The sequence below is a fragment of the Anarhichas minor genome, unplaced genomic scaffold (assembly GCF_050575085.1).
Source record: "Anarhichas minor isolate MPS153535 unplaced genomic scaffold, ASM5057508v1 ptg000004l, whole genome shotgun sequence".
NCBI lineage: Eukaryota > Metazoa > Chordata > Actinopteri > Perciformes > Anarhichadidae > Anarhichas > Anarhichas minor.
In genome coordinates this window covers 3,298,278-3,324,064 of record NW_027466450.1, presented here as the reverse complement: position 1 = coordinate 3,324,064, position 25,787 = coordinate 3,298,278, and the positions used below count along the sequence as shown (strand labels likewise).

The window sequence follows — 25,787 nt, the reverse complement described above, 5'->3', positions numbered from 1 at the left end:
GTCATTCACTAATCCAGCACAGCTTTATTAAGTTATATTTTACAAGTATTTGTCAACATTATAGGGGGGAATGTAACAAAAAAAACCTTTTCATTACTTTTACTCCTTTGCAGTCATCAGATGGTATATAGTAGTACTTTGCATTTTATACTGCTTTGTTTTATTGTAGGGAGCTCAAAGTACATAAAGATAAGATAAGATAGGATTGAATCAATCTTGAAGGAAAAGTTTGTGCTTAAGATGCCCATTATACCTGTGGAGAATAAAATATACTATGTATCTTTACAATGCCTATCATATATGTATATATTACATATTTACTATGTGTAATATCATTGTTCTAGAACATCTCAGCGAAGGACTGCCGGTAAAAATGTTTTGCTTGCGGACAAACAATGGTACGTTTACCAAAATATTGCATTGAGTGCATTGTCTAGGAGGAAAACAGAGTATACGTACGTACTAAGTAGGGCTGCACAACTATTCACATTTTTATGAAAATTGCAAAATGGCCGACGGCAATTTTCAAAAGGCAAGGAGGCAATATTTGTTCAAGGTGAAATGTCTGTTGAAAAACCTTTTTTAATTAAATATTGTTGTGGCAGTTTAGTAGAACCCCCCCCCCCCCCCAAAAAAAAATCACACCATAATCATTTTAACATTTTTCAATAAAAGTAATGATGTTCCTTCTAACATTGCAGATCATATCTCAATTGCAATATCAGTCAAAATAATCTCAATTAGATATTTTGAAAAGCTTTCAGACAGTGATGCTATGTACAAATGAGGGTGCAACGTATTGAGGGTAACATGGTTCAAATACTAGCAAAGAATAAACTGTGTAGAAAGATGAAAATGTGTCGCTATGTTATGTAAATCCCCCCTATGGGTATCAATAAGGTTTTATTATTTTTTATCTTATAAAATACAAGCATAGACATATGCAACATGCACAGGAAATTAAAAGGACTATGAAAATAGTGCACAATGATTGTTATTCAATATAATATAATGCTTTAGTTTAAATAACAAGCAACACAATGCAGAAGCCAATAAATAATAAAATGTACACCTGTTGCTTTTATTACTGCGACTTGTCAAAATGTCTTAAAAAAATGAAAATAAAGATAAAACCGGTCCTCAAAAGGAGTCTTTTTGAGAAAAAGAACGCTATCGGGTAATAAATCATCCTTCATTATGGGGTCCGTTGTCTAATCTTTGTTTGCATTGTAACAAGTATTTAATAGCAGTGGTGGAAAGTAGCTAAGTACATTTACTGTACTGAAGTACAATTTTGAGGTACTTTACATGAGTATTTAAATTTCCTGCTACTTCCCTACAGTTCAGAGGAAAAATATTGTACTTTTTACTCCAATAAATATATTTTTTACATTCCCTTACTTTGCAAATTCTGATTAATAACACAAAATACAATCAACAAATAAATGATGATGTATTATTTATTGTGGATAAAGATAAGACTGCATTGATTCATTCACAAGCTACCTGCAGTTTACATAGGGAAAAATAATATATATATATATATATATATATATAATAACACAATTTTCACACCAATATTTATAATTCAATAATGTAAATAAATCATTCTGCAATGGATCATTCTGCAGAATGATTACTTTTACTTTTGGTACTTTAAGAAGGCTACATTTTGATGCTTACACTTTTGTACTTTTACTAAAGTCACCTTTTAAATGCAGTACTTTTACTTGTATTGTACACTGTGGTATTTCTACTTTACATCAAATAAAAGACCTGAAGACTTCTCCCACCTCTATCAAAGAGTGACTTTAAAGGGAGTGTTGGTGGATCTGGGATCATTCAGACCACTTGGGGGACTCGGGTATCCCAGTCCCAGATCAGGAGGAGGAGCCTCGGTGGAGGAAGTAGCTCGCGCAGCTTGGACGTGTGTGTATCTTTATGTGTGTGAGTGTGTGAGGAGCAGTTACCTCCATAGGGAGAGTGTCGCTAACCACTGGATTGTTAAAACGACAAGCAAAAGACATCCACGGGAGGAAACCAACACGCGGATTCGCTCGCGAGGATCAGTTTTTGTATCCACAACACCACCACCACCCCGCGGGACAGGTTGAAGCGGTGCAGCTGGACCAGGAGCGAGCTTTATCATGCATTCAGACTGCAGGCTGCTATGGGCAGAGCGGTAATGGTGGGCAGGGAACCGACAGGGGCCGGGGTTCTCGTCCTGTCGATTCTCATCATTCTCACCGCGGAGGGCTGTCGAGCGCAGAAAGGTTGGTGCCCCCACAGCTGCGGTGACAACTGGAGGAGTGGAGAGTGTAACAACTGCACAGCGACATGCGGCCATGCTGGTTCTTAAAGTGTGAACGCGGACCTTTTTGGGGGTTGTTTTAGAGATGTGCTTAGGGCGACGGGACGTCGTTATTGTCCTCCAAAAAAACGTACCTTACATGGCCGAGTGTACGTGCAGTTCCGCTCGGGTTTACACCGCTTGCCGCCGCCCGTTACGCTGAAAGTCTGGTGTAGTAAAACCAGGCAAACTGGTTCTGGGAAAAAAAAGATAGAGAAAGTAATAACGACTGCTTGTTGTGGTAGCTGCTTGCTGAATTAACGTGTGGCTTTTTAAAAGTTTAAAGTCACAATATATTTTTTTTGTTGCTGTTCCCGATAAGCTACCTTTTTTAAATGGAGTCTGGGTGTGAGGACTGTGTGTACGAGACAGCAGCACATTTGGGAGCTTGTGGCCTTGTTTCTCGTTCCAGGTAACTTGGCCCACTTTATACCCCAATACACCGCGAACCTACCACTGCATTCACAGCCGGCACACTGTGTTGTGATTGTGCTCGGTGTACTCCACTCACTATGTTGTACCCAAATGCGAATATTTGGAAGTTTTAAGAGCCCACAGCCGACCTCAGGTGGTCAGAGGTTGGGGGTGGGGTAACGTTAGCAGTGGGGGTATCTCTGTAAACACGTGGACACAGTTTGTCATAACTTTACATTTCACGTGAACTTTAAAAAAAAAAGTGTCTCGTGGTATTTTTGTGTGATCGTCTTAATCTCCTGAGTAGGTCTGATGATGAAACAGTTGCGTGGATTCAAGTTGTATTCTGATTGGTTTTTGAGCATTGAGGGGTAACTTCAGGAAGGTAATCTGAACTCCTGCTGAATGCCATGCAGTTGTTCAGTGTTTGTGAGTCAGAGTTGAGGGAAGCGGCTTTTGTTTTTGTCCTGTTCATCTGGATAGTGTCCACTGAGAGGCTCTTGCATAACTCCAGGCTCACAGAACATCCACTGAGCACCATGAGGCGTGACCGAGTGTTATCTCAGAGCCCACAGCATCCACACTCCTGCTCTCTGACAGCTCAAAAACAAACCTTAAAAAGTCTACGGCCATTTTCTCCATCGATTGTTAAGTCAGTTAAACGTCCAGATGTCTTCAAATGTCCTGCTTTTGTTTGACTTACAGTCAAGATTTACCCCCAAAATATTCAGTTTACTCACAAGCCAAAGTAAACCGGCAGTTCCTTTAGAAAATATTTTTGCATTTTTGTTCAAGCGATGACTCAAAGGATTTATCAATTGTCAAAATAGTTGCGGTCGACTAACTGAAGGATCGTCTATAATCGTTTCAGCTCTGATCCAGAGCAGTTTATAGTTGTCTCACGTCAGACTCACAATCTATATCTCGCTTAAGGACTCTGTGAATTGTAGACGGAAGTTGATCCACCAACCTTATGATTTATAGATGCATCGCTGTTATCGCCTCATCTACAGGCGCTCCAGATATCACTTACATTTAACATTTAACAGACGGAGGCCAACTACATTTAGACTGTACTGTATTAACCTGTGTAAAGAAACACAAACAAATCCCCAAACGTAAAAAAAGCTCACTGTCAAATCGTTGCAGTTGGGCATAAATATCAGTCTATCAATAAAACTGTTAATACACATTTTAAAATAACTCCTCTGCTTTAAATCAATCCTCTCAGGCTGAACAACTCATCAGCAGCATCGTGGCGATCGCCTCAGAAAGGCTAAATAACAACATGAGGCCTTTGTTTCAAAATCAAAGAACGCAATTATTAATTTAAAGAGCGCAAAATGTATTTTGAATTTATGAACGATTCTCCATCAAAGTCAGCAGGGGGAGGAGCACAGAAACAGCTGTTTGCCGCTTGCAGCACCCTCGATGTGACTCTGTCTCTGTCTTCCTCTCTCGTTGACTGTCGTTTCCCGTCGACCGTCTGTGGATCGCCACAGTGAGGGAAATGGAGTGAGGGCTGAACGTTCCCTTTACGGTCACGTCAAGCGAGCAGGATAACCGTGTTCGTCACTGTCCTGAAACAGCAGCTAAGCGATAGCCACGCGTCTCTCAGCCAATCATTTAGTTGATTTGCCATTTTTCTATAGAATCGAGAATCCCAAACAAAAGGAAATCGATCAGCAAAAAAAACAAAACATGATTCAACAATCAGTCGACAGAAGGCAAGACTTGACCAACCACATTTGTTTTGTGTGCTGTCTCAGTGGCGTCCTTTGGCCCCTCCTCTGAACCCCTGTGTTTGTGTTGTCCTGCAGGTGATGGCTGTGGCCCCAGTGTACTTGGCCCCAGCAGCGGGACTCTGTCCTCTCTGGGTTACCCGGGGACATATCCCAACAACACGGTCTGCGAGTGGGAGATCAGCGTGCCCCGCGGCAACAGGGTCCACTTTCGCTTCGCCGAGCTGGACATCGAAGACAGCAACTGCCAGGTCAACTACCTCCGCCTCTACAACGGCATCGGAACCGAGAGGAGCGGGATTGGTGAGAGTGACATGCGGGTACTCGACTGATTCGGGGGAGCAACCACAATTGGAGCCCTAGTTCCTACCATATGAAATACATCAGACGTTAAACACACAGTGAGGAAGTCCTTCTAGTCACAAATTCAGGCGCCATGTGCTTATGGGATGGTCAAATAAAGAAAGGAGCCACAAGCTAGCCCATAGCCTGTATGCATCTCATTAGCCTCTTCTCTGTCTATGTTTGCGTGCACAGTCGAACTTACAGACGAATCTTTGCACTGTTGACCCTGTGATCCTGCAACTATAAAAGTATTTGTTTGCACAATTACCAAGAAATCAAGCGGCTGCAGAGCGCCGACAATGCCCGGTTACTGAAGTGCATGTAATCTCAGTGAAAGACATCGGCCACGTGATTCAGCCTACGGTAACGGTTGTTCTCGTAACAGAGTGCTGCAGGTCTTCCAAAGAGAGTTGCTGGTAATGAAATTTAAGCTAAATAGTAGATCGATAGATTTTATATATTTATAAATATAGCTAGTTACACCCACCACTAAACAAGGATTCTATTAGCACTAATATCTACCGTAATGTTTGTTGTTTTGTGTGTTAAACTGAACAAGCCTGTTTAACCGACCAGACTCTCTTCTCTCTCCTGCGCCTGTTTCACAGTCAAGTACTGCGGGTTACGTGTGAAGGTCAAAGAGCTGATTGAGTCCACTGGAAACCAGGTCACTGTCCAGTTCATGAGTGGGACCCATCACACCGGCCGTGGATTCTACCTGTCCTACTCCACCACCGAACAAACAGGTAAAGCGTTTATGCTGTGTTTGTGGCGTTATCCTCCGAAACGCCAGCGGACGTACAAACAAAATGAACGAGTGAAACCCGGAGATATGCCCGTACACTGTACGTGTCACCGGCCACAATCCATAAACCGACCTCCACAATGCCGAGGAAGGATTGTAATTATCTGTAAACTCGTATCTTATATTCATGGAATACTTTACGGCCCCTACAGGCCCTGTAAAGAAAGAAGTCCAGTATTAAAAGCATTCTAAAGAAAGAAGGTTGACTGTCGTGTAAACCATTTCATTTGGCTGGCAAAGTATTTACTCAAGTGTAGATTTTTGAGACCTCCTTTTTATTATATAATCATATTTTATAAAGCATCTGCAAAATAATTGGCCTTCTTTGTGTAATCCCCGACATGTAAATAGTGCTTTTCATCTGTGAACGTTTTGCAACAGTCACGGGATCACGCCGCGCGCGCCAAGTTACAAATACTCAGAGGTGCACAACCAAGTGCCTCCACCACTGCGCACCACGCCCCAGCCGTGATTACGTCATTATCGGTCGTGCGCGCCTCGCGTCGGCTTCACTACGGCGACTATGAACTACGCTTAACCAGGCTGGGCTGTAGGTCGCGAGGCTGTATTTAGGCATGCCAACGTGCTCACAATGACGACGCTAACATGCTGACACAGAGCAGGTATTGTTTACAGTCTTTATTTAACTTGTTAGCGGGCTAACGTTTTCCAATTAGCACAGAGCACAGCTGAGGTTGAAGGGTATGTAATTAGTTTTTGCAGGCATCTTGTTAAAGTCACATTTGAATCCTGCTGGTGGAGAGGAAGAGTTCATCATCACCAAAATGAGTAGGAGTAATCCTCTGGGGACCATGAATGTCTGCGCAGACTTTAATAATTCAGTCTGGTGGGCCGTGCTGCTGTTGGCTGTGGCTGACAAACAGTGTTTTTGAGGTGTTATGGAGAGCGTTCACTGTAAACTGTTCTGTTCCTGCGTTAGTGTTCAGGTCTGATTTATTTTTGGGTAAAAATAGGTTCCCTGGTTTGTTTTGGATCAGACTCCTGAGGATCTCTAGACCACATTTCAGGAAACGCAACATGACGTGTTTTAAAAAATGCTGTTTTTCTATTTAATGTGTTGTGTCCAGTGGTGCCAGGGTCAACCTGTATTACTGGAGATGATAAACATTTCCAATCATCCCGTTGGCAAACAGTGTGTGCAGCTCATGAATGGAAGAAAAAAAAAAAGACAGTAACAGTCAAAGAGGACTCTGGTTGAATGGGGAACTGTGTCTCGTTGCTCGAGGCTAAATGAGAGGAGCGTTTACGACGTGGTGTTTGCTCGCCACTGAAGAGTTTATTCAAACACACGCAGATAAAGAGCTGCTCTGCTGTGAGTCGTTTGGTCCGATCAGCCACATATGTGGGCAGGGTCATCATGCCAGTGGGCATCGCCTCAAATCAATGTGTTTTGTTCCCCCCTTTAGTGTGAGAACAGACGGTATTGAATACAGAGGAGTGGCTCCAGCAGATGTGTGTGTGTGTGTGTGTAATACCTCTGCTCAGCCGTTTGGTCACTTTGCAGTTTTACAGCCCTCCATCTCTAAGCGCAAAAGATAAAGCGTTTTATTATCGCTGTATCTGTGGTTTTTAAGTTGTGACTTAATTCAATGGCGTGCTGCTGGTATAAGACAGCTAAGAGGCATAGAGGAGACTGTGGACAGCAGGACATTTAGGAGAACAGGGGTGAGAGTGATTGAGAGGAATACTATGTTGTGGTTTTATATTAAGACTGCCTGCCTGTTAGAAGCTGTTTAACCTTCCTCTAATGTGGTGTCATTTTTAAGTTGACCTGATGGCAATTTAACATGCTGGTCTCATGGCTGTCAAGTCACGATGGCAACATTTCCAGGTCGGAACCTAGTAACGTTTCCGTATCTCTTTCAACACGGCTACACAAGTCTCAATTGAATGCCGTCAGATTTACACCATTTACTATGATCACTGCAGTGCATTTATTATCTCAACTTATCATCCTTTATACAGAAAGTCATATTATGCGTCCGTGGCAGCAACCAGCACTTTTTAAGAAATGAATATTTAGCTTGACATGCAGCATTGGAGTTAACACGGATTAAATGAGGGTCCCAACTTAACGTCCATTGAAGTATACAAATAGCACTGACAATATGCTATTCAGGATATTTCAGTCTGCCAACCGCTTCAGGATCAAGAAGTCGGTTAGATTCAGCAAATCGGGTGAAAGATCTTTCTATTTTCTAGGTCTGCTGCTAATTATTCAGAGTCCTTATTTTGTACAAAACCCAAAGACAATAAATATACAAACTGATGTTTGAGAAGCTGGAATGATTCAACAATGGATAATCACTCATCAAAGTAGTTGGAGGTACATTTTCTGTCAATCCACTAATAGTTTTAGAACTATGAGCATCATTCGCATCCTAAGACTTCTTTGCTGCCTGTGAGTTTAAATGCTAAAAACAAAATAGTTGATGATAATTGATGCAACGGACATAATCCAATTGATAAATGACTACTGTAGCTACTCAATGCTGAAGTCCATGAGACACAGAAACCGACTCTGAAATGCATTTTCTCCTCAATAAGAATGTTGTTGCTGTGTAATCATGACTCCAGCCGGGCGCGCTCTGTCATGTGGAAAATCTTCAGATAAAACGGATAATTGAAGCCACAAGCAGAGGGGGGAGGGCCGTGACGTCATCGTTGCGAGTGGTCGCCCCGGTACAACCGAATCACACTGAAAAGGCAAACACGGCCGCCAAATGGACCCCCGACTAGACTTCCCCTTCAAAGAACCGATGTGTGTGTTTTTTCGTGTTGTGTGGGCGGGCGTGGGAGGACAGTTTGCACAGCTAAGTAAATCAGTCATCATGGCGGCTTGCGGTGGTTTGGGGGGGGTATTTGTCAGTCTGAGTCACTGGTTGGTTTCCCAGATAAGTTTTTTTTTTTTTTTTTTTTTTTTTTTTTTTTTCTTTTTTTTTTTTTTTTTTTTTTTTTTTGACAATCTGGTGGAGACTCAGCGAGACTGACTGACCACCACAGAGGAGGGTTTACATCGAGTTCCCAGCAGCCCACAGCATCCTGTCGGGCATATGTGGTGTGCCTCGTCGCTACGATGCTCAGACATGTTTGTGCTGCATCACTTTGACGTGTTCGTTGAGTTGCGCTGAAATCGACGGGACGATTGTGAATATTTTGTTGCTGTTCTCAGTCCCGGGTGACATTTTCCAGAAATCTCCAGAGGTTTAGGGCAACAACCCGACTTGGTTGAGTGGAATCATTAGGCTCATGTTTTGGGTTAAAATGAACCGTTTCTGCCATGAAAAGCCCTGAAGGATATCAGTGAGCGTTGATCTGTTGGTCAGTGTGAATGCGTGGCCTCTTGAATATTGTTTTTTCAGAGAGAAACAGGAAGTGAAAAAAGGGGGTGATGGGTTAGCCGGAGAGCACGCAGAGAAACCAGTTATGACACTTCTGTTTGTTTTGCCTTTTGCAGATCTAATCACCTGCCTGGACAAAGGGACTGATTTCCCCGAGGCGGAGTTCAGGTAAATAACATTCGCTTTGTGTGGATATGTGTGCAGTGATCACGCTGTTCAATATTCATTGTGTGTGTGTCTCTTTCTTCTTCTTCTTCTTCTTCTTCTTCTTCTTAGTAAATACTGTCCGGCCGGCTGCTTGACATCCACCGAGGAGATTTCTGGAACGATACCTAATGGATACAGAGAGGTGAGGACTTGCAGTAGGCATGCCTTTTCTTTTTGTGGCGTCCTCGGCGTCACATTTCCAGGTGAGTCACGGTGGCCTGTGGTCTCGTGCCGTTTGGTCACCGTTACCCCCACAGGGTCCACCAGACCGTCAGCATCTGCTTACTCATGGTTTCGTGGCTCTGCCCCCATTGTTTTTGTCTCTCCGACGACGCCCATTGCCATTGAGCGAGTCTGCACATCTTTCCGTGAGAGTCCTCTCTCTCTTTCTTGTGTAAACGGGCCTCTGCTCTGCGGTATGCGAATCCTGTTCTGATGACCTCACAGCACCCCTGCTGCGCGTGAGGTCATGGGCGCCGAGTCTCTGGCTGATGACTTCATGCTCGGAGCTTTGGGGGGGTTTAGTAGAAGGAAGGGAGTGTTGCTGGCTGATGGGAGGGAGGGGGGTGGGGGGTGCTTCAGGGAGTGAGGTGCCCCACAGGAACAGAGGAGGGGCAGGGTCAGCGGGTGAAAGGGAGGTGAGATAATAGTTTGGCTGAATATAATAAGCCTCTAATCCAGTCCAGCTGCAAGAGGGCGCTGAGCTCGGCTGTGTGCTGAGTGTGTGAGACAGAAAGCTGCAGAGTTGAGTCGGTGTGAGTGAGAAGCCGGAGACGACCTCTGTGTTTGCATGCGTGTGTTTTCTGGGTGAAGTGATTCATTCATGCTTGTGTTTCAGGTGTGTGTGAGTGTGTGTGTGTGTGTGTGTAATATGATAGAGACTGTGGAGGCATACTTCATTCTGCCCCACCCAGACCAGACCCTGCAGCTCACTTTTTTTTTTCGTCTTACTGTGATCCATGTACTGGTTTTTATATTTCCACATCCCACATATCATATGTCTGTGTGTGTGTGTGTGTGTGTGTGTGTGTGTGTGTGGTTTCCTCTGTTGGAGGCAGGGTGCGGCGGTTCAGAGCAAAGCTTTGTGTTTGTGTTTGTGTTAGTGGTTTGGTTTGGAGCTCTTTAGGTTGTGCCGTGTGCTTTTGGGAAGTTTAAGAGTCACAGGGCAAGTGTTGATTGCTTGTGGCAGCATTTGACTGCTGTGCGTGTGTGTGCGTGTGAGAGTGAGTGAGATTACATGTGCTTAGTGGGTCACCAGCATTTTTTCCCACAATCTTGTGTCAGCTGTGAATTCCAGAGTGGGTCGTTTCCAGGAATAAAATTCCACCTCACTCGAGCAGTTGTTCGCGGTAGAAGGAGCTCATGGCCAGAGTGGAATCTGTGTTTCTGTCCGGTCCTCAGTGATGTGGCAGCAGGTCCGGACAGGAATGCAGCCAGCAGTGAATCATTACCGTCAGTGACCCTCAGTATCTTCTCTACAGAGAAGTGACATCATGCTGACTCATCAGCCTTTTTATCTGCACCGGTCTGAAGGTTAAGAGCTCGTTCTCCGAGCTCACACACTGTGAGACAGTACTGCTGTTTTTTTTTTTTTTTTTTTTTTTTATAGGAATTCTGGAACTTTGCCTGCATGTGAACCACAGACACTCGGCACCAATTTTGATTCCTTCCACAAAAAAAATTCTTTGTGCCAAATATTTTAACTCAAAAAAAAAGTCCAGAGGTATTTCTTCGTGGTGAAAGATTGCAGATAAAACCCGTCCAGCACGACGTACGTCATTTTATAGGCAATATAAATCAGTCTAAATATCGTGTAATATGATACTTTTTCAGGAAACTCGATTTAAAAGCTGTCCCAAATTTTATATAGCCCTTTTTTGGGGGGTTTTAAAAAGTCGAATAATAATCTATTAGCAAATAACTGTTTTAAAATCCGCTTGACCACCCAAAATGTATACTTGTTGCACGAGTGATGTTTAAATATTGCCGTCACAGTCGGAACCAGACAACGCTGCATGTTTTAGAGACGACGGTGAAGCTAATGGAGTTATTTGACTACGGGGGTGGAGAGGTGGACTCACCCGGATTTGTGAAGTCTTTGGAGTCAAAGTATCCAGGCACGCTTGAGCCGGAAGGTGAATAACACCGTAATAAGTGACGCATCACGTTCACTAGTCTAAGCTAGCACGTCCTACACAACCACGAGGCCGGACAAGCTGGAAGCAACACGAGCAGCTCGACGACATAATGAGATGTGCTGGAAATTGGCTTTCGTTACCGTTTGTCGTAACGGAAATGGAATAGTGCGTAACCAGCATCCCGTAATCTCATCTGGTCTTGTCCTCTCACTCCGCAGTCCTCTCCTGTGTGCGTGGCAGCCGTCCATGCAGGCGTGGTGTCCAACGCCGCGGGGGGGAGGATCAACGTGGTCAGCAGCAAAGGCATCCCTCACTACGAGGCCACACTGGCTAACAATGTCACTTCTACTGGGTAAGACGGGGGGGATCCTGGGTACTTTTTAATAATGGCTTTAAAAACCAACAACGCAAGACAGATGAAAATCAGATTGTAAAAATAAAAAAATACTTTGAGGTGGTGTTTTAACTGCTTTTTGTTTATTTTATTACTTTAAAGGAGTCAAAATCCAGACAGTTTTCAGTGATTATTCTCTAATCGTACACTTCTCTCCTCAGAGGAACGTTGTCCAACAGCCTCTTCACCTTCAGGACCAACGGTGAGTTTTCTTTATGTTCATAAGCACCAGTAGGAGCTGTAGTATTTTTGTCCTGTAAATGAAATTATTAAAGTGTGAATGTTGCTGTAATGTCCGTACATTTTTTTTTTTACGAGTCTGCACAACATCTGTCTGTGCTCGCAGGCTGCTATGGAACGCTCGGTTTAGAGTCCAGCGGTGTGGCGGACACTCAGCTGTCTGCCTCGTCTGTGTGGGAGTGGAACAACATCCTCGGTCAGGACAGCGTGTGGGCGCCATCGGGGGCGCGGCTTAAAAGGGCGGGGCTGCCCTGGGCATCTTCTCAGATGGACCAGCAGCAGTGGCTGCAGGTCGACCTCAAGAGGGAGAAGAGGATCACAGGTACACGACCACATACATTATATATATATATATATATCTATATATATATATATATATATATATATATCTATATATATATATATATATATATATATATATATATATATATATATATATATATCTATATATATATAAAAACAGACACGCGTGCTGAAATGACTAAACACTAAAACCATTATCTGTTAATTTGACTGTATGCCTTGAATGAGGCTTCCCAGCAAAACCATCCCTCAGTGTTTTACCGTGCCTGTGGTCAATTGTAGTCATGCGTATTGCCAATGAATTCTGTACAGACATTCATGGTCCCCAGAGGAAAAATCCCTATGACTTTGGTGATCCCCTGACTTGTTCCTCTACCAGCACCAGCAGGTTATTAGATCAGGATGAATAGTAATCACTCCCCTGACTTCTCATCACCATGATCTGGTCAAAACATGCTAATTTCTCCAATACACAACCACAATCTTGTTGTTCTTACCGTCGTCTCATTTAGGTATCACCACCACTGGCTCCACCCTAAGAGAATACCAGTACTACGTCTCAGCATACCGGCTCCTGTACAGTAACGACGGCCAGCAGTGGTTCATCTACGGGGAAGCTGATTCTTCACAAGACAAGGTAATCCAATCACCAAATCAATAAACCCCATGTGCTCCACTATTACGTCATGGGGCTTTTAGTTTTCCTTCTCCTTCAAATTAGTGCAAATGGACAAAAATGTCCCTTCAGACGGCTGCAGGGGCACACACTTGCACCGTTTCCACAGCAACCGGTATTGACCAAGAGCTGTTTATGGCAGGAAATGATGACGGTCGGTGGTTTGAGTTAAGTGCTGTGATAGACAAGCCGGGACACTTGGGCATTAATAATGAATGGATATGGATTTAGTGGCTGAGCTGCTCTCTGCTGGGATTCTCACAGGCTCTCAGTGACTGATGCACCAATACTCACTATTGTTCAGGGCGGAGCAATAGTGAGAATTGGATATGGGTCGTTAAAACAGCATAATTCTGCATGGATGTTCCTAATGAGGCCTCCACATGTTGCGTTTTCTGATTAGGACGTGCGTGAAATACCGAAATCATGAACGTTTTAGGAGCATTCTTTGGATATGTATACAGTGCATTCAGTATACGCATCTCAACTGGGTTTTTTTACTACAGTTTGCAACATTTGGTCTCTTGCCTGCCTTGCTCCAAGGCTGGGGAAGTGTTGCATGCCCAAAAGAAAAGCCCCCAGTTCTGTGCTGAAGGAGAAAGACATTCTGAAGGACTTGGATAGCGGGCTGCCTGCTGCCACGTCACTGATAAACAGCTGTTTGGATATGCAGCCGTAGGACGTCATGCACGGGGCTATTGTGCATTATTAGGCGTGTGCATGGCTGCATGTAAATGGGAATATTAGTGGAATTCCATTAGCAATGTAAACAGCTTAGAAGGAATATTGTGTTTTTTGTAATAAGGGCAAAATTTGAATATTCTGCGCATGTAATCAAAGTCATTGTGTAGAGGAAAGTTGTTATTATTAGCTTGCCAAGTTGGAAAATAATCAGCTTATGGTTTATAGTTCATTTGTTCTACTCATACTGGGCTACAGTTTGGTTTACATCTCTGGCATAAATAACAGTTTGTTCTCATTTTACGGTAGATTTTCCAAGGCAACACCAACTACCTGCACGAGGTGAGGAATAACTTCATCCCCCCAATTGAGGCCCGGTTTGTGAGGATAAATCCAACCCTGTGGCACCAAAGAATCGCGCTCAAGTTGGAGCTGCTTGGCTGCCAAAATACAAATACAGGTTGGTTTTGTGGCTCAACAAATGATCCAGTGAAAATAGAATTAGAAGCTCCTGCTCAACTCCAAATTCTCTTGTTTTTGACAGTGAGGCCGGGGCCAAGGATGTTTCCCCCCTCTCGTCGTACTCCACCTCCAGCCGGTACAAAACGACCCCCCCACCTTGGCGGAACCACACACACCCCAGACATTAGAAACACCACTATGCCTCCGCACACTGGCAAAGGTGCGTCAGATTTTTTGATTTAAAAATAAAGACAGAAGCTGGTTTGACATGGTGATGTTTATTGTCGTGTTCTTGCTCTTTAGATGCGGCACTGGCAGCAGTTCTGGTGCCCGTGTTGGTCATGGTTCTGACCGCCCTCATCTTAATAGTGGTTTGTGCTTGGCACTGGAGGAGCAGGTGTGTGTGTGTGTGTGTTCTCATCATCATGCAAAGAAGAAGAATAACTCTCTGAAAGCTTTAGTTTGACTGTATTTTTCCTCTCTTGGTAGGAAAAAGAGTTCTGAAGGAGCGTATGACCTCCCTCACTGGGACCGCACAGGTATGTAATCCGGCTGCATGTGTTTGGTGAGAGTGTGCCGTGCATCTCATTGTGCTTCTTGCTGCAGACTGGTGGAAGAGCATGAAGCAGCTGCTGCCCTCTAAGATGGTGGAGACGGAGGATTCGGTTCGGTACAGCAGCAGTGAGGTGGGCCGGCTTTCGGGGAGAGGCGCTGTACCCAGACTGCATGCTGAACCCGCAGGTAAACGCTGTTCTTACTGATTCCCGGCATGCAGACAAGTTGAGTCTTTAGAGATGGTGGCTTTGACAACACAACCAAACTCCAGTTTAAACACAACTCTGATGACATGCTGTATTTTCAGAATATGCTCAGCCCCTGGTGAGCGGCGTTACGACGTTAGGTGCCCGGTCGACCTTTAAACCAGACGAGGGGCCCGACCCGGGATACTCCGATCCCGACCTGTACGACGCTCCCATCTCGCCAGACGTGTACCACGCCTACGCAGAGCCCTTGCCAGCCTCGGGATCCGAATACGCCACGCCCATTGTGGTCGACATGGGCTGCCACCCGTCGGGGGGCTCCTCTCTCAACCAGCCCCCCGCAGTGTGTGGTTTCATGGGTGCACGGACAGACGGCGGCCACTCGGGACGGTCGGCTTACGACACGCCCAAAAATGCCACTGGACAGGTCACGCCCACCGAGGATCTGACCTATCAGGTACCTCAGAGTAGCACTCAGAAGCCAACGGGAAAGAGCTGAAGAGTCTGGATGCACATGGCCTTAATCCGCCCCCCCCCCCCCCCCGACCTCACTGCCAACCCAACAGACAGAGATAGAGGGTTGTTAGCGGAGGAGTGAGCCCTGGAGCCTGGGCTCGAGTCTTGAATGAACACTACCTTAGCTTCAGATTCATCTGGAGATGTCTGTATTGCCTAAATGTTTCTGCATGGCCACAATCTGCTCGTGTGGTGCCATTACAGTCCTATCACTGAAACCACAAAGATGAATGTGTTTGTGCCAGGTGTGAGCGGCGTCGATGGGGGAGGGGCGTGGATGAAAAGGAGAAAGCCGACTACTGTTAAAGACTTTGTCCCTGTTCTGTGATCCGTAGTAGTTCTTGCGTTCTGTGAAACTGTGATTTCCATTGTTCTTCTGTTACATGCTGAACTGAATGTACCTGATGAGTAACATTCATCAAATCTAAAGGGTCCTCTTAGTGAATGAACTGCATGTTGCATTAAGTGTCCCACATCCACGGTGAAAGAATTCCTCCTAGTTTTCCACGGTACGTCTTTTGTTTAGAAAGCATGACTTGAAATTGTGTATAGTTCTAGTAATCCCATTACTGCAAAACCTGTTTAAACTCTCAGATGATTTACTGATTATTTATTTTTTATTTCACATCCTGCTGATGAGAAACTTTGTTAAAAATAGCCCGTCACTGATTAGACGTCCAAGAATTGTGGTTACCGAGTAGGTTTTTATTAAATTAACCTCGTCAGAGATGTTGTATGTTAACTTGAAAAGGCTAATCGGGAAGATTAATCCAATGAGGTTCACAAAGTGAAGCTACTCTGTCATATGAAAGACCAAATGTTGCCTTTTTCTGTGTATATGCAATGTTATTCTCAACAGAACCACCTGTTACGATTGTGCCAATAAGCGCAAGTTTAGCCAAACCAACGATAAAGCAGTCTTAATGTGTGAAAAACGTTTTTAAAGGCCTAGTTAGATGAAAGAAAAGGTACAGAGAAGAGTTAGGTTAATCTGTTACAGCTGATCGTTTCCTGTGTGTTTGTCCTGAACTTTTAGATTTTATTTGTGCATCGTGGTGATCGTCTTGTGTTGAAGTGGGTGTCCTTTAATTTGAGTGTTCTTTCCTTGTATCTATGTGCATCATCTGTATGTGTGGTCAGCCGGTTTCGATGCGGCTGATAGTTGTATTGTAGGATGTGTTGAGTCGTCGTCTGTAGCACCAGTTGGACTGCATTCCTCTCCACCTGTGGTACTAATCTGACCAAACACTCTGTGGCAGGAGTGCAGATGGAGGAAAAAAAATGGAACGAGCTGCTTTATAACTTTACAGAATAGCAACCTCACCAGGCGGAGGGGTGGGAGGTGATATTCACACAGCTGTGCCACCAATCATGCTTTGATTATGCTCAATAAGCAGGGCCATCTACATATGGTTTGGTGCTCCCTGGTCACAGAGGGATTGTGTTTATGTGGCTCTCACTGACTGTACATAATAAAGAGTTTTAAAAGAAATGCTTTATTACAATCTTCAGCTGTTCTCATAGGCCTTAGCAGAGACCGTACAAATGGTTGGTGGTAAACATCAGAATGTTGAGCAGCCAGACCTTATAGCAAGGTTCATTTTTAGCATTTGCTCCGGCTAACCTTCATTGTGCTGTAATTACAAAAACATCCACAAAATTACAAATGAGCATTACATGGTTTCTGACAGGTGTATTATGTTATCACAGTGTAGGTTTCTTCATTTTCTGAGACAAATTAGAACTTTTAACACCTTAGTGAATGGATAGTAAACTGTTAATGTAATTATAAAAAATACATTGTTAAATATTGACAGTACATGAACAAAACGGTGTATTTAAAAAAATAAAAGAATCAAAAGTTCAAGTAAAATCAATACATAAGGAAACATCACAATAAAAGCCCTGATATGTTCGTATAGCTGGGAAAGTAGTTTTCCAGATGTCAAACTTAATTCCTCATTGTTTTGTCAAACCATCACATGCATCAAAGTTCTTGTCATTTCCGATTTGTTGTCTCTAAAAACGTCTCCTACAGCACGACACTTTTCAGCCACTCGTGAGTTCTTCCACTCGGCATCCCAGTGCACCCCTTGCCCTTCATTCCTCCATGTTCCTCCCGTTCTTCCCAAACTTGCACCACGCCACCGTGAGGACGACAGCTATCAGTAGGATCAGGCAGCTGGTTATGAGGTAAGCGACCGGCAGGAAATGGTTCTGACCTCCGAACCAGGTCAGCGTGGTCAGCACCACTTCCTTTCTTCCCCGGAAGTACTGCACGGGGAAGTCTGGAAAGCCGAGAGGTCAAGGCTGAAAATAGGTGAACACGAAGAGAAGCTAAACGGAGAACAGCCGCCCTGGAGTCCTAAAATAGTCCCTGTCCACATGCTTGCGTTTAACAGGAGATAAGACAAAGGAAACTATCGGACATGTGTGACATACTTTAACCCACGCTACAGTTAGCAGTGAAAGGATACTGTAGGATATGTTGATGCTGTAATTCCCTGCAGGCAGACCCTTGGTAAAGGGATTTTCGGCTCGGCATAAAATCCCGTAGAGCTTCTTGAAGTTGGGGAAGGCCGCCTCCCTCATCCACACGATCAGGTCGTCATTGATGAAGCCGTTGTTGATCGAGTCATGTTTGTCGAGCTCGTACACAGGCTTCTGCCAGTACAGAGGCTGCGCTGTGCCTGTGTGGTAATCACAAATCAGACACGATGAATGACGCCAACGAATCGGACGCTTTCTGTGTGTTTCGTCCCTATTTACCTTCGAACACTTGAGCGAGTGTCATGTTGCCGTCCTTGGGGTTGCGGTACTTGATGTTTTTGTCCGTGTACCAGGTGAGGCCTCTCCGTATCAGAGGGACCGGAACCACAGCACCCCTGGAGCCTCGGTAGCTCAGAGTAAAGGAGTCTAGGAGAGCACATGTGAGGTCAGAGGTCAGAGGGTGGATGTGATAAGTGATGTGCGTTATGAGGGGTGCTTACCGTTGAAGATGCTGTTGGCCACAGCACCACAGGGGGCAATGGGGAGTCTGTTTAGGCCGTTTATGAACGGCATGCAGTATGTACTTGGCTTCTAGTCAGGAAACAACGTTAGTGGTGAAAAGAAGTATGAAAGCAGTGGTGTGCTATGTACATTTAATCGAGTACTGTACTGCAGCGCAATTTGGGGTATTTTTTATACTTGCATATCATTTTATACAACTTTTTACTACTTTCTGAACATTACTTTTCATTGTCATTTGTAATTTATTGATATTTTCATATTTCATATCTTGTCAACAGTATTGTACGTAGTCATATCTCATGCATATTCATTTTATGTTCTCTGTAATATTCTACAATTTTAATATGATAGAGGTGGAGGCTTCAAATACACCCAGTTGGCTTTTTGCCTCTTCCTGCTCTGTGATATTATTTATCTCTCTTGTGTTTGTTTAAAATGTTTAAAATAAATAAACTAAACTAGACTTTCCAGATTCAGGTTTTACTTGCAAAATATTTGTTCATTCATAAAAATATCCATTCGTACATAAAGTTGTTAAGATTAGCGTCACCTCCACACTCAACTGTTAGTACTTATATACTTTTACTCGAGTACGATCTTAAATGTTAATACATCGTGTTTAAAGTGACATACCTCATCCTTCCAGCTATCTGAGAGTATTTTATGTCAACATAATACACCGACAGTACAGAAAGTGTCCTAACGATGTTATTGTGGAGCACCTTTAAGTTCGTCTTCCTTCCAACCATCTGTCCATCATCTCTGGAGTCCATGTATCTGCGGAGGTTCTGATGGAAGTTCTGGAGGCCATAGTAGAAAAAGACGTCTCCCTGGAACAGCAGCAGGACACATCAGCATAGTTTCTTTCAGATTAAAAGCACGCAAAAGAAATGAAAGCAATATACTTGACATTGGAATATAGCAGTTTGACAGAACGATCTTAACTGCGGCTCTCTTACGAGCTTTCAACCACACGTTGAATAACTTGGGTGTCTAGAAAAAAAAAAAAGCTTGTAAGTGAACCTCAAAGTTCAGATTGCTTTGTCACACCATGTTGTCAAACTTAAAGAGATTGTTTACCTTGAATGCCTTTTTAATTTCAAACTCCACCTTGCAGCTGCAGGTTTGTGCTGCGTTGCTCACATTTTTACGCAGTTCAAAACATGTATTACATGTCCCGGCCTTTGTGTAGTCCAGCTGGAAAGACAAGAGAGTTCATTACAAAGTAGAATGAATTGCGAATGAACTGTTTTCTGTTCACGAAACTCAAAACATAACCGTGGGTCTTTCCTCTGTCACTCCCTGTTTTATTGCCCACGAGGGTGTTCAGTCTCCCTCAGTATCTCTCACAGGCATATTACTTTATGCATTTTACAACACACATATTTTTACATATTAAAGAACGACTAAATAAGAAAGTGAATTTTTTTTTTTTTTTTTTAGAAACTCCCACACTCACCTTTCTTTCCTGTGTGCTCTGCACCGTAAGCAGCAGCCATACTCCCAGCAGCATGCACAGCAGAGCCATAAAGTAGAAGAAGGGCAGCACAGTGTTCGCAGTTAGCATGGGGGACCAGGCAGGCAGCCTCTGCTGTTTGAAAGCAGAGTTGTCCGGCCTCCGAGCCAGGGGCCCAGACTTGCCCTTCACTTTGCCCATGAGAGGGGCCGGCGGTTATGGACAGAAGAGGAACTCGAGACAAGCTGGAGATCCAGAAAGAGTGTGTCAGAGATGGCGCTGCTCTATCTTCTCTTCCTGTTCTTTATTCTAGCGTTATCTTCCTGCACATATATATACACACACACACACACACACACACACACACACTCACTCACTCACTCACTCTGCTTGCCAAGAAAATTTCCCAGAAGGCTTTGCAGGGCGGGGGTGACTGTTGTGGCCTGTTACTTATTAACCACAAACCTTTACTTAACTACCTCTTTCCGTTTTCGCTTACTTCTGTTTTTTTCTCTTGTGATGTGATGCTCTGTGCTTCCTTCTGACAAGACAAACACAGGTTCCTGTTTGTTCACATCAAAATGCCACAGGCGTGGATTTATTGTGCAATATATCTTTATTCTAATTCGCTGTCACAGATAATCTGTTGCCCCCCCCCTTCGCGCTGCTTTAAAATGCTTTATCAAAGGATGTTATGAGAAATGGGACTTCCTCCTGGGTAAGTAAACTGATGAGCTCACACTCTCCGTAGGAGGGACGTCCCACGGTCAGACTAAACAAACAACAGAGGATGCTGGTTTCGTTCAGAGTCTGTTTATTCAATCCATCACAGTGGGACGTTGCGTTGGACAACAGCAGCGAAACAAACACCACCTTGCATTTGACACGGGCTCCGAAAACAGTAAAAGCACAGCGCAGGTTTCACGCCGACACAAAAGGGAGAACAAACAGGATGAGGCCCCTCAGCGTGGAGGGAGGAACATCGATCCGTAGCTTCAAACATCAAGGCGTCCTTTGGATCATCAGCACATCAACAATGTGCTGCTAAAATAGTCCAATCTTGACTTTATTTTCTTTGCAACCGGTCAGGATACCACCCTGCAGCAGCTTCATGAAGTCCAGTTTGACCTGAAATAGACACATGCGCACGATGTATAACACAGACATGTACAGAAAAAAGAACAATGACTTGTGTCTAATAAGGTGTTTGACAAAAAAAGTTGTAAATTACATTTTAGCTCCTCCCTAATTGACAAATCCAGATTATATAAATATGCAAATATTGTTCATATCAAAAAATGTCACAGCTGGACAGAAGACGTCTCCTACTTCTCACATCACGCACACAACATGCATATTGGACCATGACACACAGTGTGTGAGAATACTCAGTTACAAGTAAAAGTCCTGATTTATAATCTTACTTAAGTATAACTTCAGAGCCTCAAGATGTCATCAACGTACCAAAAAGTCCTCATTATGCAAATAATTTTCAGATATTTTTAAATTCTACTACAGGATTTTAATTAGTGATGGATTATTTTCTTGTAGATCACATTAATGTTGCAGCTGGTAAAAGCTGGCTTAACCTATAATAACACATTGTGATCTATTAGTTGATTTATAATTTGTTATTGACAATCTGAATCTGCAGATTAATTAGTCATTTAAGCAGTCAAATAAATGTAGTGAGGTAAAAAGTACAATGTTTGAACATGTAAATTGGTAAAGTACAGGTTCCTGAAAATTGTACTTCAGTGATTGAGTAAATGTATTTAGTTACATTCCACCACGGATTCAACTGATAAAACAACGGATAAAAACAACTTCTTCCCCTCAGCAAATGAATAGAAGAACAGCCTTCTAGTGTCTCTGCACAGGCAGAGTGAAGGTCTAACACCCGAGTGAAGTAACTAAGAAAAACATATTACTTTTCATACTTCATAAAGCCGTGCTGTGTGATAAGACAAAACAAGCTGATTGTCTGCTCAGTCCAGCAGGGGGCAGTAGCTCACCTCGGGAACGTCCATCATCCTTCTGAGCTTCTGGTCCCTCCAGTTCCAGTCCAGAACCACGTACTTCAGCGCCTGCAAGCTCAAACCCTCTGGACCAAAAACAAAGAGTTTGCACAGATCAACTTCAAAGCGCCTGGAAGTCTTTAACAGGAGGACCGTTGTGGCCACACCTACCTTTCTCAATCAGAGCGCTGATCCTGCCGGGCGTCCCTACTCCTATGTGGGTGACGCCCTTTTGCAGCAGCTTCACCTGCTCCTCCATCTGTTACGGACATAAAGAGAACCCGTTGAGTTTGTTCCGACAAAAACCCGCCGTTGAACACAAAGCGCATGCGTCGCGATGACCCGTCGGTCTCTACTACCTTGATGTGTTTTGCGAAAAGTTTTAGTGCTTTGGCTTCACCCTTGAAGGCGGTCATCTGCCTGGAAGTAACACAGAACAAATCGTGTGAATACAATTTTAAAAAGTTGTAAAAGAAGGAATTGAACAAGCGTCTCTGGTGCGTCACTCACTTGATGAGCTCAATGGCTCGGAGGGCGGAGCTACAGACGATTAGCAGAACCACAGAACTCTTCTCCTTGTGCTGCTTTTGAATCTTCGACCACTTGGGGCAAACTAACAGGAAAAAAAAAGGGGAAATAAATGTGAGACGCGTGTGTCAAAAGTCAACAGCTGATAGGTTTGTAGTTTAGAACAACACTCACCCTGTTTCAGATACGAGGAGAGGGTGTGCGTCAAGTCGTTGCTGGACAGGAAGCTGGAGTCTGAGGATGGCGGGAGAGCAGACGGTGACCTCAGTGAATCAACAGATCAGCAGGTATTGGCCGAATTTCACAGTTTAAAAGGGGACTTGCCCCGACTCACCGAGCAATTTGAGCTCCTCCTGCTCGATCACAGAGAGCTTGTCTGCGAAATACTGCGTGACCAGGGTCTGCAGGTCTGCCGGAGAGCCTGGTTTGGGCTCCGAAGACGACAAGACATCCGTAATTGTCTTCTTCTGGTAAACGAAACACAGCATTGTACAGAAATATTCACAAAGGCCAGTGACTGTTGTCCCTCTTTATTAAAAAAGAAAAGAAAAAAAAGCAGGTGTCACCACACTCACCTTCCTCTTTCTTTTGGGTTTTGTTGACTTTTCATCCTCGGAGTCTTTCTTTTTCGGAATAATACACTCTTTCTGTGAAAACAATACACGCAGATTCATGAGGATAATCCTGCATAATGCTCATGAATAAAGATCCGAGTTCATTATAACACAAAGAAAAACACAAATATGTTAAATTATCCATCCACCCAACAGTCCAAACCTCAAAGATATTCTTCATATTTACTTATTTATTGCCTAATTGTTCCAGCTCTAAATCACAGTCCAATACAAGTTATGTGCCATTCATTTGATACACTACCTGATATCTATTCAATCTAACAGAATAATTTCACATAGTGGTTTAGAAGAAAACTGTTTTACGCGCTAGGTGTGCTGGAAAAATAAAAACTTTTAACTAGCAGCTTTTACACAGGAAGGTGCAAAACACTAGAATACCTGTTGAGTCTTTTTCTTCTTCTTGGCCTTCACCGTTTCCTCCGTTACACTCTTCCTCTTCTCTGGTTTTTTCGTTTTGTTTGTTTTTTCTGTTGGCAGTTTCTCTTGTCGTGTCTCCGCCTCCGCCTCAGACGCATCTGGAAGAAAAAAAGAGGGAGAAATTTTCCTCATTACACTTCTGGATATATGGGTTAACTTGCAACTGCAGTGCAAGATGAATGAACTATTAAGATCAGAATCAGCTTTATTGGCAAAGTTTTTAGGATGAGAACACACTACAGGTTTTGCTGTTAGACATAACCCATGGTTATAGGCTTATGGAGTTATAGAATCCGTTTCCATAGTTTTGCTCGTGGACCAGAGATTTGGCATTTGCACATCATGTTTTTAGGCTGTTTGGTTTCCTCATCAGGTGCAAGTGTTCTCCAGGCAGTACATTTCAGTCACTACAGAAAACAAACGTTCCCCGAGATAACAATCACGCAGCATGTGGTTATATTTAGCTTCTCTGTTGCTACCACTTCTCTATGCACACCTCTCGTCTCATGCCATGAGGTCACGCTCAGCCCCTCTGGCGTATATTCAGGCTTGCTCAAAATACCTTAAAAACAGATGCCAGAGCGAGCTGTGCAATAAATGCGTGGATTTCGCTGCAGTGCACTTCCTTAGAGTGCATTTTTTAAATTCCTACTTTTTCTTTGTAGTTCCTCCAGTCTAATATATCGCCTCCATCTTCTCTAAGTGGACCGTAAGAGCCAAAGTTTGAGTTGTGGTGGTGATGTCGGACTACTTCTATGAGATTTTCAGAGGAATCTGCTGATGTGTGTCTGCAATGGGTTGATGGTTCAAGCAAAGCATGTAGTACTGCTAGCCAAAACCTCATCAGAAGCACCAAAAAAGGTATTATATCACTAACTACTGATGGAAAACACCTGCTGGGACTCACTGATAGGGGCGTGGCCAGAGATGCAACAAGAACTTGAACCACAGGGGCGTGGCCAGACATGCAACAAGATCTTGAACCATAGGGGCGTGGCCAGAGATGCAACAAGAGCTTGACCCATTGGGGCGTAGCCAGAGATGCAACAAGATCTTGACCCATTGGGGCGTGGCCAGAGATGCAACAAGATCTTGACCCATTGGGGCGTGGCCAGAGATGCAACAATATCTTGACCCATTGGGGCGTGGCCAGAGAAGTAATAAGATCTTGACCCATTGGGGCATGGCCAGAGATGCAACAAGATCTTGAACCATAGGGGCGTGGCCAGAGATGCAACAAGATCTTGACCCATTGGGGCGTGGCCAGAGATGCAACAATATCTTGACCCATTGGGGCGTGGCCAGAGAAGTAATAAGATCTTGACCCATTGGGGCGTGGCCAGAGATGCAACAAGAGCTTGACCCATTGGGGCGTAGCCAGAGATGCAACAAGATCTTGACCCATTGGGGCGTGGCCAGAGATGCAACAAGATCTTGACCCATTGGGGCGTGGCCAGAGATGCAACAAGATCTTGACCCATTGGGGCGTGGCCAGAGATGCAACAAGAGCTTGACCCATTGAGGCGTGGCCAGAGAAGTAATAAGATCTTGAGCCATAGGGGCGTGGCCAGAGATGCAACAAGAGTTTTCTACGTTCATTGATTGAGTACAATCTAAAAGTAAGGGCTGCAAAGAAATGGACACACATGGCTGTATTAATTTAGCCATTACAAAAGATAAACTATTTAAGATAAACCTTTTCAATGCCTATATAGCTTACAGATGAAACAGGATAAGCGTTTTCTGAAATGAATACATTTGTACACCTCTAATTACGAGCACAAAACAGCATTTTAATTGTTGACCCAAACTTCCTTTTATCATTTGCACAATATAGCGATAGTGAAACCTCTACTGAGCCATCACGATGCAGAAAAGCCTGTTCACGCTTTTGTTCCTAGTTGTTTTGACTGCTGTAAAGCTTTGTACACTGGCCTACCAAAAGCAGCTATTGCAAAACTACAGACCATTCACAATGCTGCTGCCAGGGTTTAAATAAAACCTGAAATAGGTTAATATATCATACAACTCCTGTTTTACGTCAACTACACTTTCCCTCCTTTATATTTCAGAATTCATGTCAAAGTCCTTCTCTTAGTTTTTAAGGCACTAAATGGCCTCGCCACCTTTTTATATCTCCCTACCGTTTTATGATCCTAAGAACCTTAAAAACAGCTGCTCTTAACTGCTCACAGCGCCCCAAAAATATGGAACACTCTGCCTACTATATTGCCAATAACTAGCAGTTGTCTATCTGTCTTATCTTTTATGATTTTATTTAATTATGTATCTTCGCCTGGAGGATCACGCGGTCGCGTGTGTCCG

The 25,787-nt window shown here is 43.7% G+C and overlaps 3 protein-coding genes across 4 annotated transcripts in view; 1 reads left to right on the top strand and 2 right to left on the bottom strand.

Annotated features, from left to right (window-relative positions):
* Nucleotides 1–1,920: 1,920 nt before the first annotated feature.
* Nucleotides 1,921–16,888, top strand: dcbld2 (discoidin, CUB and LCCL domain containing 2). Of its 2 annotated transcripts, XM_076106429.1 has the most exons (15): nucleotides 1,923–2,273; nucleotides 4,585–4,809; nucleotides 5,460–5,597; nucleotides 9,135–9,186; nucleotides 9,295–9,367; nucleotides 11,582–11,715; nucleotides 11,919–11,959; nucleotides 12,104–12,319; nucleotides 12,813–12,937; nucleotides 13,967–14,117; nucleotides 14,202–14,339; nucleotides 14,423–14,516; nucleotides 14,609–14,658; nucleotides 14,726–14,860; nucleotides 14,982–16,888. In XM_076106429.1, exons 1-15 carry the CDS (start codon nucleotides 2,171–2,173, stop codon nucleotides 15,377–15,379), a joined length of 2,073 nt encoding a protein of 690 aa, XP_075962544.1. In that variant the 5' UTR covers nucleotides 1,923–2,170; the 3' UTR covers nucleotides 15,380–16,888. The 2 variants fall into 2 exon arrangements, with proteins under 2 accessions (XP_075962536.1, XP_075962544.1); XM_076106421.1 differs by having other exon boundaries at nucleotides 1,921–2,273; nucleotides 13,967–14,339.
* Nucleotides 16,881–20,257, bottom strand: tmem30c (transmembrane protein 30C). Its single transcript, XM_076106441.1, has 7 exons — nucleotides 19,868–20,257; nucleotides 19,489–19,605; nucleotides 19,131–19,238; nucleotides 18,387–18,477; nucleotides 18,166–18,312; nucleotides 17,874–18,086; nucleotides 16,881–17,684 (listed from the first exon to the last, which is right to left on the bottom strand). The coding sequence occupies exons 1-7, from the start codon at nucleotides 20,063–20,065 to the stop codon at nucleotides 17,497–17,499; spliced, it is 1,062 nt and encodes a 353-aa protein (XP_075962556.1). The 5' UTR covers nucleotides 20,066–20,257; the 3' UTR covers nucleotides 16,881–17,496.
* Nucleotides 20,258–20,661: 404 nt separating this feature from the next.
* The window catches only part of cmss1 (cms1 ribosomal small subunit homolog), a 28,404-nt gene continuing 23,278 nt past the window's right edge, over nucleotides 20,662–25,787 (bottom strand). Inside the window, exons 2-10 of the mRNA XM_076106453.1 lie at nucleotides 23,424–23,560; nucleotides 22,986–23,057; nucleotides 22,745–22,877; nucleotides 22,585–22,644; nucleotides 22,393–22,495; nucleotides 22,242–22,302; nucleotides 22,054–22,141; nucleotides 21,880–21,968; nucleotides 20,662–20,992 (exon numbers count right to left, since the gene is read on the bottom strand). Of these exons, the coding sequence (XP_075962568.1) occupies nucleotides 20,909–20,992; nucleotides 21,880–21,968; nucleotides 22,054–22,141; nucleotides 22,242–22,302; nucleotides 22,393–22,495; nucleotides 22,585–22,644; nucleotides 22,745–22,877; nucleotides 22,986–23,057; nucleotides 23,424–23,560 (827 nt within the window). The 3' untranslated portion in view covers nucleotides 20,662–20,908. The remainder of the gene's footprint in view (nucleotides 20,993–21,879; nucleotides 21,969–22,053; nucleotides 22,142–22,241; nucleotides 22,303–22,392; nucleotides 22,496–22,584; nucleotides 22,645–22,744; nucleotides 22,878–22,985; nucleotides 23,058–23,423; nucleotides 23,561–25,787) is intronic.

Bases quoted from the DNA above. Each gene is read 5' to 3' on its own strand.
- dcbld2 (XM_076106421.1), top strand. From the start codon at position 2,171: ATGGGCAGAGCGGTAATGGTGGGCAGGGAACCGACAGGGGCCGGGGTT. The intron at 11,960-12,103 runs GTGAGTTTTCTT...CTGTGCTCGCAG, and splicing joins CTTCACCTTCAGGACCAACG to GCTGCTATGGAACGCTCGGT. The intron at 12,938-13,966 runs GTAATCCAATCA...ATTTTACGGTAG, and splicing joins CTGATTCTTCACAAGACAAG to ATTTTCCAAGGCAACACCAA.
- tmem30c (XM_076106441.1), bottom strand. From the start codon at position 20,065: ATGGGCAAAGTGAAGGGCAAGTCTGGGCCCCTGGCTCGGAGGCCGGAC. The intron at 19,606-19,867 runs GTGAGTGTGGGA...TTGTCTTTCCAG, and splicing joins AGAGCACACAGGAAAGAAAG to CTGGACTACACAAAGGCCGG. The intron at 18,087-18,165 runs GTAAATAGGGAC...ATTACCACACAG, and splicing joins ACTCGCTCAAGTGTTCGAAG to GCACAGCGCAGCCTCTGTAC.